The sequence below is a fragment of the Gavialis gangeticus genome, unplaced genomic scaffold (genome assembly GCF_001723915.1).
Source record: "Gavialis gangeticus isolate Ggan-Ray unplaced genomic scaffold, GavGan_comp1, whole genome shotgun sequence".
NCBI classification, from domain to species: domain Eukaryota; kingdom Metazoa; phylum Chordata; order Crocodylia; family Gavialidae; genus Gavialis; species Gavialis gangeticus.
In genome coordinates, this window is record NW_017729031.1 from 603,084 (window position 1) to 617,068 (window position 13,985).

At 40.3% G+C, this 13,985-nt stretch overlaps 1 protein-coding gene across 3 annotated transcripts in view; it reads left to right on the forward strand.

Moving 5' to 3' along the window:
- WDSUB1 (WD repeat, sterile alpha motif and U-box domain containing 1) overlaps window positions 1-13,985 on the forward strand; it is a 94,323-nt gene that overhangs the window by 46,419 nt on the left and 33,919 nt on the right. For 2 of the 3 annotated variants that reach the window (XM_019522352.1, XM_019522353.1), the window contains exons 5-9: window positions 784-877; window positions 7,618-7,651; window positions 12,596-12,636; window positions 12,732-12,838; window positions 13,472-13,651. In XM_019522352.1, coding sequence (XP_019377897.1) covers window positions 784-877; window positions 7,618-7,651; window positions 12,596-12,636; window positions 12,732-12,838; window positions 13,472-13,651 — 456 coding nt within the window. Of the gene's footprint in view, window positions 1-783; window positions 878-5,419; window positions 5,493-7,617; window positions 7,652-12,595; window positions 12,637-12,731; window positions 12,839-13,471; window positions 13,652-13,985 lie in introns of those variants that run through there. The other variant, XM_019522354.1, reaches the window with a different exon arrangement.

Below are 13,985 nucleotides of genomic sequence, written 5' to 3' on the forward strand. Positions count from 1 at the left end.
TTCCCAAAGCATTTTCAATAGAAAACAAAACTTACCCCATTCTTCTCTTTTTTTTTTTTTTTTTTCCCTTTCTAATTTGAGGTTTGTAAAGGTGTGGACTTGTTAGGTGTATGTATGTGTTTGGTTATATAAATAAGTAATTATGTATTTTTACTAAAATCCACGATTATTAAAATTGCAGAGTAAAACCATCAGAAGTAAGAGAATCTAACTTTAATAGGGCTTTAGTATGCCTGACTATCTCTTTTAGTATATTCAGTGTGGCAGAGGGCCATATCCTTAAGGCTGTTTTGCATAGCATGGTAACACAAAGAAACCATATAGTCAATTAACTTGCTGTTTATCTAAGCATCCTTGGTTAGCAAAACCATCATGTCATAGCTATTATATTATTTTTTCTCCCACACCCTGATTCAGGAAGCATGACCAAAGAAAAGAGGGTGTCCTTACGCCCCAGCAATTCCCAGCTGCCTTTTATGCTATTAGCAGCTGGCCTCATAGTCACAGTATATCAGATTAATTATCATCATGTTATCCTCAGTTGTTTTTAAAGAACAGTTTTCATAAGTGAAGGCTAATATAACATTTAGATTTTAGGTCGCATTTCAAAATTGGCACCGACTCTAACTTATCAAGTTACTAAAATGACTTTTTAAAAATGAAATGCATAATTTCAGGCCTTTGAAGACAATAAATCAAAACACTTTTAAAAGGAAATCTGTGTTTTTCATCTTTATCAATTATTTGCATATTCAGCTTTAATTTTTCTTGGTTTTTTTGTAGGTGCTGAATTAAAATATAAATGTACACTGAGTGGACATTCTGCTCCAGTTCTAGCTTGTGCATTTTCTTATGATGGACAGATGTTAGTTTCAGGGTAAGCAGTTTTATTTATTTTAGTTGGTGTACATTTTTGGTAGATGGTTCTGTCTAGTTAAATATTTAACAAATCTTGGTAAATAAGGGATATTTCAGATGGTTGGAAGTCTGCCAGTGTAATTCCATTATTTAGCAAGCATAAAAGAGGCAACCCAGGGAAATTTATACCAGTTAGTTTGATGTCAGTCCAAGGTAAAATAATGGAATAGTTAATTTGGAACTCTTATCAACTAAGAATGATAGGTTAATAATATAATTAACAGTGGTTACTGTGCTTTCATGGAAAGTACGTCTTGTCCAACAAACCTGTCTTCTTGACAAGATTACTTATTTGGTGAATAAAGGTAACTGCTTTGATATAGCTTACTTGCTTTTCTTTAAGGCACGTGACCTAGTGTTATATGACATTTTGATTTAAAAATGTGGAATTAGGAGGGCAGGCTTAGAACTCGACAGGTCAAAAATGGGATCGCTGACATTTCAACATGCAGTAGATGAAGGCAGCAGTAGGACTGATACTAGTGAGGTCATTTCTTTGGTTCAGTGCTATTTTGTATTTTTGTATCAATAGTCTAGTTATATATAAATATTTTATGAGATTTGGAAGTCACACACTAGTTTGGTACTAATAATGAGCAGTACAGCTTACTCTGACAAAGTGATCTGAATTAGCTGGTTAAATTGTCACACTCAAACAAAATATAGATCAGTAAAGCTAAATACAAGTTAATATAACAGAAAAAAGATGAGAGACTGTCTTGGAAAGCTGTGACTGAAAAAGGGACATAGGGGTATAGATTACTGAGAATTTGTGTTCAGACAGTTCAGTGCTGTGGCAAGAAGTAGTAATGTGGGAAAAAAGAGAAATATCGAGTCAAAAGGAAGTGATCTTGCCACCACATGTGATTACTAGGTTATCATGTCCTGTTCAAGTTTCTGCTCTTTAAAGAAAATGTGGACGCATTTGAGAAAGATAAGGAAATCCACAAAAATGATGCAGAAGCTGGAAAATACCTTAACATGTAAGCTTCAGCTGAAGAATAGGTAGAGATTAGTGAGTATTAGGTATTTAGACATAGAAAAGAGATATGATGGTGATGGGGAACAGTAAGGGTAATTAAACATTAGAACAGCTTGCCAGGTAAGATGGAAGACTCCCTATCATTTGCGGGGCTTTTTAAGGCCAGATTGGATATCTTTTCAAAAGGTGTGCTTTTGTATGTAGGGCTACTTGGAAAAATTCTATGGCTGATATATGTAGGAGATCAGGCTAGATCAGGGCTGTTCAAGCCCTGGCCCATGGGCCAAATACCATCTGCAGAGTCATAGCATCTGGCCTGCAGGGCTCCCCACAGGTCAGGAAATTTGGTGGCAGGGAAGCCCAAGCCAAGCCACAGTCCCCTCCCCCTGTGCAGTGAGATTGGAGCTGGGCCATCTCTCCCTGTGCAGTGAGATCAGGGCTGGGCCATACCCCTTTCCCTTCCCTTGTGTGGTGAGATTGGGGCTCCCTGCAGAAATAAAGCTTTTGGACATACAAACAGGGACGCTGACAAATGTTTTTCAGGTTTCTGTTTCACCAGTAAATAGCAGAACCTGCTCTTACCATAGTCCTCATGTATAATATGTACTCTAATATCTGGCAGCTAGTTTCAGGGGGAAAGAGGTGTGTTGTATGCAAGAAAATGTGCACTGGGGATAGAGGGAAACAGAACCTTCACTTGTAGGGAGCTACTTTGTGGAAATGACTTTTCGGGTATATGCGGTACACAAAGGCCATAGATACTAATGCCGTTGTGACAGGTGAAAAGTGCTAGCTGTCTGAAGTAACAGATCAAAGGCCATTAAGATATATGTTACTCCCTCAGTTTCTTGTTTCAGGTAAAGCTGTCAATAATGTTTTCATGTGCTTCAGAAATTAGAAATAAATTCCAGGTTTGTGTTCAGGCCTTTGGAAATGTATTACTAGACTGGTTTAAATACTATACAACTAACATGTTCTCTTTCATCTCACTACTGAAACATGAGCATTCAAATATATAATTCTCTAAGATTTAACAGGAGTATTGCATGCAAAACCTCATTATAAAATGACTGTATTTATGAAATGTAGCTATTATTTTAAATAAAATAATGCTCAGGTTGGTGATAACATTTATCAGTCCTGAATATTTAAAATATGGTGCTGGCCAGAGTCCATTTTAGTTAGATAAAAAAAAAAAAAAATTCCAGCCTGGGATTGTGACTTGGACTGTTGCAGGCAAGAGTATGGGCTAATAAATTCTACAAGTAGGATTTCTGAAGCAGAGGAACACTCAATGTACAGGTATTGTACTCATAGTAACAAGGTGGTCTTGCTTTGGAGTATATGCCAGGAGTGGATATGCCATGACCTGAAATATGATGTTTTATATAATATATTATTTAAAAGCAGTACTTTTCCTTAAGACAGGGTTGTCAGATATGGCCTGCAGGCCTCATCTGGCCTGTGGAGCTCCATCATCTGAACAGTGGTGCTGCCTCTGTTTTTGGAGTTGATCTAGCTGGTCAATGGGAAAGAAAGTGGTGGTACCACATGCACTGTGGGTCCTACACTGGCCAGAGTGAACACTCTGTGTGCTGAACCCTGCATGCAGCTAGATTGGGAGAGTGGGGGGGAGTCAGGCTGCATCAGGCCCATGAACCTATAGTGCTGGCCATGGGTCAGTCATTTAGCAGCTCATGGAGCCAAATGAGTTTGTCATTGCCTTAAGGTAAGGTAAGCACTGTATGAAGCAATGAGGGAGGGAGAGAAAACAGTTGCTCAGAGTTTTTGAAGAAAGGATAATGTTACTGAGATATTAGGTAATACATATGATTCTGGGGTTCCTTTCTGTATCTCTCTGTATCTATCATGTAGTCATAATAATAAGAATGTTAATAATAATAGTTAATAATAATTTTAATTAATTAAAAATAATAAGGGGGAGTAACAGTTAACCATATTTTTATACATTTTAATTACACAGTGTGTTTTTATTCTTGATTTTAGAAGTACTCAATCTCCTTTAGCCTGTCCAAGTAGCAACTTAAAATAACAGTCCCAATACTTTGCTAATTTTCATTTTTTACCAAAAATTCTAAACTAAGCATTATAAATAATTAAAATGACCCATTTTGAAACGAAACACCAGAAAGTATTAGATTAGTCAATAATTAAAGTCACAGCTGTAGAAATCCCAGAGAATAATAATATTCTTTGTCGTTTTCCTTTGTCTTTTTTTAGGGAATGCTTTTTTTTTTTAGTATTTTCTTTCTGAATCTCAAATGCTTACAGTAATTATAGTTAGTGTATTTACTCAAATAAATGACAACTCCCCAGTAATTAGGTTCTGTTGAAAGGCAGACACTGCAGTGTGTGTCCGTGACACTGATCACCTATAGTGAACCTAATGGGGTAGAGGGTTGTAGGGCCTTTCTTGATCATCTCTGATGGAGGTGGGTTTTGGGCCTAGGAATTCACATAGGACTACAGCCTGCCCTCATGCACCTTATAATGAAACTTTTGTGGAGATTCAGGTAAGGTTTATAAGTATATTGTAAAATCACAAATACAACAAAAATAAGAGCATCAGCAAGTGAGAATAATAGGGCTGTGTGAAGCTTTGGTCGCTGATTCGATTTGGCAGAGATTCAGCATAGTTTGGCGGCCAAATCTCCAAATCAAATCAGGAAATCCTTTAATCTCTCTAAATTGGTTCAGAGAGATTTGATGATTTGGACATAGACACAGCTTTAAATGTTTTTCCTACATACCTCAGGGTACCAGGTGGCTCGTGAATGCTGAGATGGGGCAGATGGAGCAGGGTGGGGGTCCCCAAAGTGCTCAGCAATGAACTCAGAAGTGGACCAGAAGCATGTCCAGTCCACTTCTGGATCTGCCGCAGAGCACTTGTGGGGGACCTCCCTGCTCAGCGACTGGTGCCTCCTGGATCTGTGGGAGACCACCGGAGTTCCCCTGGGGCCAATCACTGAGCTGGGGGAGCCCAGAGGGGTGGGGTGAAATGAGGCCCCTGCACTCTTGGCGGCAGACCCGGGAGTGGACCAGAAGTACTTCCGGTCCACTTCTGAGTCTGTCGCCAAGCACGCGGGGGACCCCCCCCCCCAACTCCTGTGGGACGTTCCATCCGCCCCACCATCTCAGTGTTCATGGGCCTGGCCTAGTACTTTGGTACGTAGAAAAACATTTAAAGCTGCGTCTATGGCCAAATCGCTGATTCTCTGAAGCGGCATCGAATCTTCAGATTCAGATTTGGCCAGATTGAATCGGGACAGACACCTAAATCAGTGAATCAAATCACTGTCCCCTGAATCGGGCTGAATCCAAATCAAATACAGCCCACTTCACGCACCCCTAAAGAATAGTACAACTATTATTACACTGGTTTGACTAACACTATAAGCAAGACTGCCAAACGGGGTAGTAGAGGGTAGCATCAGGGCCTTCTGAAGGCTCACCAAACCACTGTGACAACCAAGCCATCAGCCTTTTCCACACAGTGTTCTCGGACCGAGAGTGAGGGGAAGGGTGATATTTACCAACTCCAACTGATGATTGAGATCCCAGATGAGTACAGGTAAGTCTCCAATCAAATAGTCCAAATATTCCAATAAGTCACCCCTCACACACTCTGTCACAAGCAATCCAAACTCAACCAAGCCCTCTCAAAGTCGATCATCAATCAATAAACCAACCAACCAAATCATGCACAGTATACTTTTATACCAACAAAGTCACTCCACTTGTCAATCATCCTCCAGCCAATCATGCCCATTTGCACACAACACCCATAATATGGTGCACCTGACACTCGGGTGTAGCACATGGCATTGCAATGCACCAGAGACTACTGTGCATGCTCCCGGATGGAGAGAGGGTCACTGACATCATTAAAGTAGAAAGTTCAGCTGTTCCAGAACATTCCTACCTCTAATCAATGAGCGCATGCCTAGGAGGGAAATCCATAATGGGACTCTGTCCAACACTACATATGGAAAATTTATAAATTTGTTATAATTTTACAGATATAGAATCTAATTATTGGATGTGTCCACCCGCTCCCACTGCTACAGCAGGGAAAATAAATCTGGGGGGTCAGGTAGCCCCTTTTCTCTCTGCTTTCCCCCAGCTTTTTCCCCTGTTAACTCCTTCTGTCTCTCTCCTTACTATCAGACCTTGCTTTCTCTGAGCACATAGAGGTGAGGAGCAAATCTGAAAACAATAACCTTGAACTTAAACATGGCTATAACAATTTGCTTATAGTATCCATATGCTTAGTTCACCCAGAATTGTTGCATACTACCTTTTTGAAACTGCTGCAAGTTTTGGCACGGGTATTCCATAAATACACTTCTGTGCAGCATTTTGGCACCTACTTCTATGTAGACAAACTGCCTGATAGTAAGCCAAAGGCCTGTGATTTACCACGCTGGGCCCCATGAGTCAGTAGCACTTCAAGCCATGGTGACCTCACAGCTCAGCACTGCTCTGAATGACCCTACAGCTCAGTACTTCAGATACCCTCCCACCCCTCAAGGAGCCATGTGCTAATTAACCCCCACTCATGGTTGGAACTGGGTGTTCTTGTCACTAGTCCTGGTGTATGCTATACATGCATCATGGGCCATAGGTAACAGGCTGTGTCATGACCTGACTTGAGCTTGCCGGTGGTAGCACCACATGGATTTGATCTATTGAGTGCTCAGTTGGTAGGTTTTGGAACTGATTTGGCTAATTTGACCTGGAACACAAAAGTTATAAAAATAAATAAATAAATAAAGGTTCCCATTGGTATGTTTGCCTGATATGGACCATGTGTTTTATACTTCTCAATGCTGGCTGCATTCATCCAGCTTCATAGTTGGTTTCTATTGCTGAGCACATGCTGCTTTTGGCAGCAGTTTAATGATGAACAGTGTATTTATTGAGATTTCCTTGTATAAGATCATAAGATGAGTGGGTTTTTTCCTTGTTCCTTTTGGAGGAGAAAAACATCGTTTTATATTTGAGTAAATATGGTTTGTTTATTTCCTGTTGTTAGTCATGTAAATACTTTTGCCCTCATTTGAGAAGCTGTAACTGTAGATTTGTGAGATATGGGTTAGAGATGTATATTGTGCTTTTGTACGTAAATATTAATGTTTAGTGACTACATCGTTCAGGATTTATCACAGTTGCTGGAAAGAAAACTTCCTCTTTGTATTTCATTTATCTTAGGGGAAATTTCACTTTTAATATTATTAAGTGTTTTATATTCTGTATTGAGGGACTTGCTCTTGTCTCCATTTGGGCAAGGTACAAAATGAAATATGAATAGTGGGATGGAATATTGGAAAATGGAAAAGTAGGAGAGCTCTTGTTCACTTGAATGCCACAGTACCCACACATTGGATTGGTGACATGGCCAGTAGTTCTGTGTATTGCACAGATCCATTGTCTTAACACCTGTTTGATGGTGAGAGAGGCTGTGGCATTCATCCAGTGCTCTGCCCCATAGATTGTACTTTAAGCTGCTGTATAGATGCTCAATATCCTACTTCTGTGTTTAGGTGGAGAAGATTTATCTAGATCACATCTACAGAGCTGCTGCCAATAAATGTTTGTTCTGGCTTGTGGGACAAGAATTTGTCCCATTGAGTACTAACTAGTTGGTTTCCTTATTTGTTTTCATGCAGAATTTAATGTAATGTTTTCTTTTAAAGATCTGTGGACAAATCTGTCATAATTCATGAGACTGTAAGTATTTCTTAATTCAAGATTAATTTATTGAACTCATTTGTAAACAAAAATCATTAATGTTTCTTCCGAAATTTTGTCTACTCCAGGTAAAGTAACATGAAAGAATAGGAAATGTAGAACCTAAAATTTAGTATGCATTTATGGAGCAGAAGGAGGAGGAATGTGAATTGACATAGAATTGCTGTGTCAAAGTACTGAAAATCAGTCAGTCTCTCTTGTGTGTGTGTGCATGTGCACACACAAAGAAGAATACTTTCCTTTCTCTACATCTTATGTCTTTCTCCTATCATATTACTCGTATTACTGTATATTAAAATTGTGCTAACATTATATATATGTACACATCTGCCCTTTCAAATGGCTGGCATTACAGGTTATCATCCTGAGGCCACTGCAGAAGTAGGCTCAAAGGGAACTTCTCTCTGACATCTTTGGGGAGAGCTCTTTCTCATGTCTTAATACACATTCTTTATGATCGTATCAGTAGTAGCTCTAATCCAGTCCCACTATCCCCATTACCCAGGAGTTTGTGGTTACAGTCGTAGTGGAAGCAATGATACCCAGCAGCATGTTGCCAGTATTTACCCTGGGATTTTTGGAATGGTCTCTGTATAACCCTCCAGCTCATGTGGTTTTGGGGCCTGTTTCTTTTGATAGAACTAACTTGATCATAGAAGTCGGGTCGGAAGGGACCTTGTAGATCTTCAAGTCTGAACCCCTGCCTGGGCAGGAGAAAAAACTGGGCTCAAATGATCCCAGCTAGGTAGGCATCAAACCTCCTCTTAAAGACCCCCAGAGTAGGAGCCAGCACCACTTCCCTTTGGAAGTCGGTTCCAGATCCTAGCCGCCCTAACTGTGAAGTAGTTCTTCCAGATGTCTAATCTAAACCTCCTCTCCAACAACTTGTGGCTGTTATTCCTCGTTATGCTAGGGGGCACTCAGGGAAACAAGGTCTCCCCCAAACCCTTCTGGTCCCCCCTAGTGAGTTTCTAGACTGTCACCAGGTCCCCCCTCGGCCTTCTCTTGTGAAGACTGAACAGGTTCATGTCCCGCAGTCTTTCATTGTAGGGTCTGCCCTGTTGTCCCTGGATCATGTGGGTGGCCCTCCTCTAGACCCTCTCAATGTTGTCCACATCCCTCATCCCTCCTGATGTTCTAATTGCTCATGGTCACCTTACTTCCTCTTCTAGACAAGGTCTCAGACATTGAGGTTGTCACATGGGCAGACATTCCAAGCATCCACACACTGTTGATGAAATTACAGATGTCACAGACCATGTCACCAGGTGTCAGATGAGTGACTGCCAAAGAAGATCTTCTGTGGTGAGCTAAAGAAAGGAATGCTCTCTCAGGAAGTCCAAAAGAAATGTTTCAAGGACTCCCTCAAGTCATCCTCAAAACGTTTCAATATTGACCCAAAATCTTGGAAAGGTCTTGCTCATGATCGTTCCACCTGGTGAAACCTCAACCATACTGGAGCTACAGTCTATGAGCAGAGGAGAACTACTGAGGCAGAGCAGAAGCTCAAACAGCGTAAATCTTGCAACAGCAGCTCATGCACTGTTGACCAAGGAACCCAAGGTGGCATCTCTTGCTCAGTGTGCCACAGCCAATTTAAAGCATAAATTGGCATGATCAGCCACTCACATGCTCACAGAAACCAAACCAAACAGTGATGTCATAGTCATCTTCAAATTCAAAGGATAAACAACAACTCCTTCTTTTCCAGGGACACACTGAACCCTTTTGATTCCCATTCTGTGGGGTTTTCTGTTATTCTGGATGACTTATTCCTGTAAGTGGAGGCAAGATAGCTATCTATCTCCTCTGGTACTGTCCTTCTGGAGGAAATTGGAGCCTTCCCGGACATCAGATGCATGACTTGGTGGCAACCTTTAAGTATAGAAGGGGTGTGCATCAGGAACTGTCTGTCTGTCTGTCTGTCTGTCTGTCTGTCTGTCTGTCTGTCTGTCTGTCTACCAAGGCACCCCAAGGGAAGACAAGGTCTAACTGTCACAAACTGCTGGAAGACCATTTTAGATTGGACATAAGGAAAAACTTCTTTACCATCTGAGTCTCCAGAGCCTGAAATAGACTCCCCACAGAAGTGGTGCAAGCACCTTCTCTGGATACCTTTAAGAAACCCTTGGCTGCTTATCTTGCTGGGGTGATTGTACCCTAGCTGGCAGGGGGCTGGACCCAATGATCTTGCAAGGTCCCTTCCAGCTCTAATGTCTATGAAATCTATTAAATCTATAACATGCGATCTCCCCCTCTTCCCAGAGGAAATGGTTGAACTATATGTGCACTGACTCATGAGCCTCTTTTACCAATAGGGGCCATTGGGAGGAGCATTTCCAATCAACAAGGCTGTTTTACAGCCAGTGAAGACAATTTGGAACTCACTGTATCGACGTTGTCAATTGACAGATATATTAACAAGAATTACAGAGTTTCAGCAAAGGACACAGGTTTTCTCCTGCTTAGACCCAGTTCCCCCTTTTTGCTGGTGGTAGCGAACAGCAAAAAGGCGAAATGTGTCAGATAGCACCGTAGGGGAAAGATCCCAGGCATTGGGGCTTCTGTGTGCATGTAATGATAGAAGACACCATGCACATGTACTGTAAATATGTGGGACAGCACCAGGTCCTCCTTGCTTAATGAGGAAGCTGTCCGGCAGTGTCACCCTCATGTCCAGTTCTCAGCAGTTTACCTGCCCAGCCTTCACAATGAGACAGTGGAAAGGGCTGAGCAGGGTAAAGTCCATCTGCCACAAGTAAGAGATTAAAGACTTAATTTCTTCCTAGACTGGGACTCTCTAGAATAGTTTTATTTGTGGTAGAGTGAAATGTGAAATGTCAGCTCTTTTGTTCCAAGATGGACCTTAATCCAGACTCACTTTTTGATATCTTTGGTAGAAGTGCTATTGTATGCCATAAAGAAGGGGGAGAACACCCTTTCTCCTTTGTTGTGGAGGGTAGGATGCCTAGCAATGGTTTGAAATTGTGGAAAGGAAGTTTTGATTCGCTATCAGGAAAAACTTCTTCATTATTAGGACAGTGAGGCAGTGGAATAGATTGCGTAGAGAAGTTATGCAATCTCCTCCATTGGACGTTTTCAAGAAGAGGTTGGATAGGCATTTGCCAGAGTTTATTTAGAAGTAGAGTGCTATGAAGAACAATAATTGGAAGTTTTCTCCAGACTAAATAACCCTAGCTCTTTCAGCCTTTCTTCATAAATCTTGCTTCCCAAGCCTCTAATCATTTTTGTTTCTCTGCACTGGACTCTTACCAATCTGTCCCTATCCTTCTTGAAGTGTGGTGGGGCCCAAAACTGAACACAGTAATCCAGGTGAGACCTCACTGGTGCTGAATAGAGCAGAAGTGTCATTTCCCTTTGATTTCTAAGTGATCCTCGTGTTAATACTGGGTATTACTTAATGGTAGGCATTATCTTGGCACTGACTACTGCTAGTGAGATCTTCCTGCTCCTACAGGAGGCTTGCTTACTTTGACAGCAAACTAAAGAGACTTATGGACTCTCCAGCCAGTCAGCAGTTAGTGGAGTTAACTAGCCAGTCATACAGTGTCTGCAGAGTTGAACCAGGCTTGGTCTGAGGGGCAAAGAACTCTTGCTACGTGCCTCAGGAGAGCTCTGCAAACCAAAGTTCTTGCTGTCAACCGGGGTGGGAGGCAGCGATAGACTGCTTTTTTTTTCTTTTTCTTCATTAGTGTCACTACTGAGATGCAGCAAGGTTTAGAGAGATGTGTTATCTTCTTTGTTACCACCTGCTTGTCAATTATTTGAAGGACTATTTCTTCCGTTGTAATAGTTCAGCATTTAAAGTTAATCTGGAAACTATTCTCTGCTATGATGTGTGATCTAAACAGCTGCATTCCACTGACAAGCCTGAGCATATTTCACCTCCCTCTCTTTTTTAAAGAAACTTCTGAGTTTATAGGGATACGGTTGAGAAGTTTCTAGAAAAATAAACCTCCCAATTGTATAGGCCCAAATGGGAGACATGGCAAAATGAAGATGCAGGAAAATAGTAATGTATAGAACTTAATACTGAACATTATAGGGAAGATATTTTTTGAGAGGACATTTTTGTAACCCCAGGATCTTGCTTAAATTTAAACATTACAGAAATAGCATTCTGAGGTACTTTATGGCAATAATAATGAAAGAACAGCAGGTCTTCCCTGGATGGAAATAACTTTTGGGGTAATAAAAAGGACATCCCTCAGGAGAGACACTTCAGAGCTATGATAGAAAAACAGAAATGTTGACAGGTCAATTAGCGTGTCAGTAAGACTTTTGAAATAACTTTGCTCTTGATCTTTTAATTCTGACAATGCCTATCAAAGAAATAATGTTTAACTAGAAAGAGACTCTTAAATATAATTTAAAAGCCTTGATGCTTCAAGATTTGATTTTGTGAATAGTAGCATCTAGTGGCCAAGTATGTGAACCACAGATCCTGTTTTGTATTTAATGTTTTCAGCCTGAAGTCTCTTTGAGATTCAATTACCAGTTTACTTTGAGACATTTTTAATCCTACTATTTTAGAAGAAATGTTCATTTTATCCAGATGAGAAATTAAACCCAGATGGGATTTTCAGTGATCTGATGTTAGAAATGTCAGTGGATGTTTTATGTTCCTTTGTTCTGGGCACACTGAGAAGCAGCTGTGTTCGAGTGGATTATGTAGGAGGCTAAAAGACAACAAGTTTGAATTCCTTTCCCAACTCTGCTGCTGGCTCACTATATGACTTTGGGCAATTTGTTTAGCTTTTCTTTGCCTCAGTTTTGCCACCTTCCAAATGGGAAGAGTTATTCCCTACAGTTGTTAAATTCTTGGAGTTAAAAATCACTATATAAATTAAATTATTTGTTATTTCTGTTTTACGTAACATATGGAATACTTTTCATTCACAGAAAACTGGGAACATCCTGCATACTTTGACTCGGCATACCAGGTATGAATTCAGCATAATCCTTAATTAATATTACTTAAGAGAAGTATCTACTGTATGATATTGAACTTTACCTGTTGAATTGCTTTTATTTCTAGATATGTTACAACTTGTGCTTTTGCACCAGATGCTCTGTTACTTGCTACAGGTTCAATGGATAAAACTGTGAACATCTGGCAATTTGATCCAGGTCAACATTTTGCAGGTTGGTACATGCAGTATTTACTACCTACCCTAAACTTCAGGCACAAAATTATTTAGGAAATGCTAAATTTGCTTTTACTCAGTATGCATGCAGTGTGTAATTACAAATAGTTCAGGCCCAATGTTTGACCTTCCTTCAGATTGTTTTTAGGATTGGAGAATGTCCTGTATGTTTTCTTTTCACAAAATGAAACGCTAAGGAAGGAAGAAATCATTTAAATCTGCCACTGTTTTCTCAGGAAATTTTAGACCTGAACAAAGGAACGTTTTGTTCTCTGGCATCCCCTTTTCTAACTCTCCTGGGCAGTATTTAATGATGAATGCTATTCCCAGAGCAGCACAGGCTTTGCCAGTGATACTTGTGCGCAAACAATGAGATAAACAGAAAACACGTGTTAATTGCAACTGTAATTGGCTCTAGGAAAAATGTGTTTGCCAATTAATATAGACACATCAGGAAACAAATGTTATACTTTGGCATTTAAAAGGTTTGTTAAAAGGTTTGTTTTAAATAGTAGGAGAAAATATACTGAGTAACTTCTGAAGAACAAGAGCAGGCTTATTCGTGGTGTCATTCCCCCCACCCCGTTTAACTTCTTATCTAATATTGGTCTCCTTCTCCCTGTTTCCTAAGGAAGTGGGCTGGAAGATAAACCTAAGATGTCTGTTGAAAACTGGTCAGAGGAAGAAGTCTCAGCCTGGCTTTGTGCTCAAGGTTTAAAAGACCTTGTTGAGTGTTTCAAGACAAATAACATTGATGGTAAAGAACTGCTGAGTCTTACAAAAGAGAGCCTGACCAGTGACTTAAAAATTGGTAAGAATATGGAGGCAAGTAAACTTATAAACTTGATGGGCTAGAAGCAGATGAATTCCATGGAAATACCTGCTTTACATTTACAGGTTGTTCTACTGCCTTTTTTTTTCCTTAAAATGGTGTGCTCGGACAAAAACTACTGACTACATTCTCCCCAATTACTCTTTTTTGAGGTTTGATTGTCCCTAGGGACAATAAATATACTTCAGGCAATCTTCATTGCCAGGGAGTAGACTAATCTGTTTTTAAGACCTGTAGCATCTGAAGTAAAAGAAAGTGATGACAGTTTCTATACATACAGGCACTACAGTTGACATTTTTCTCTTTTGTAAAA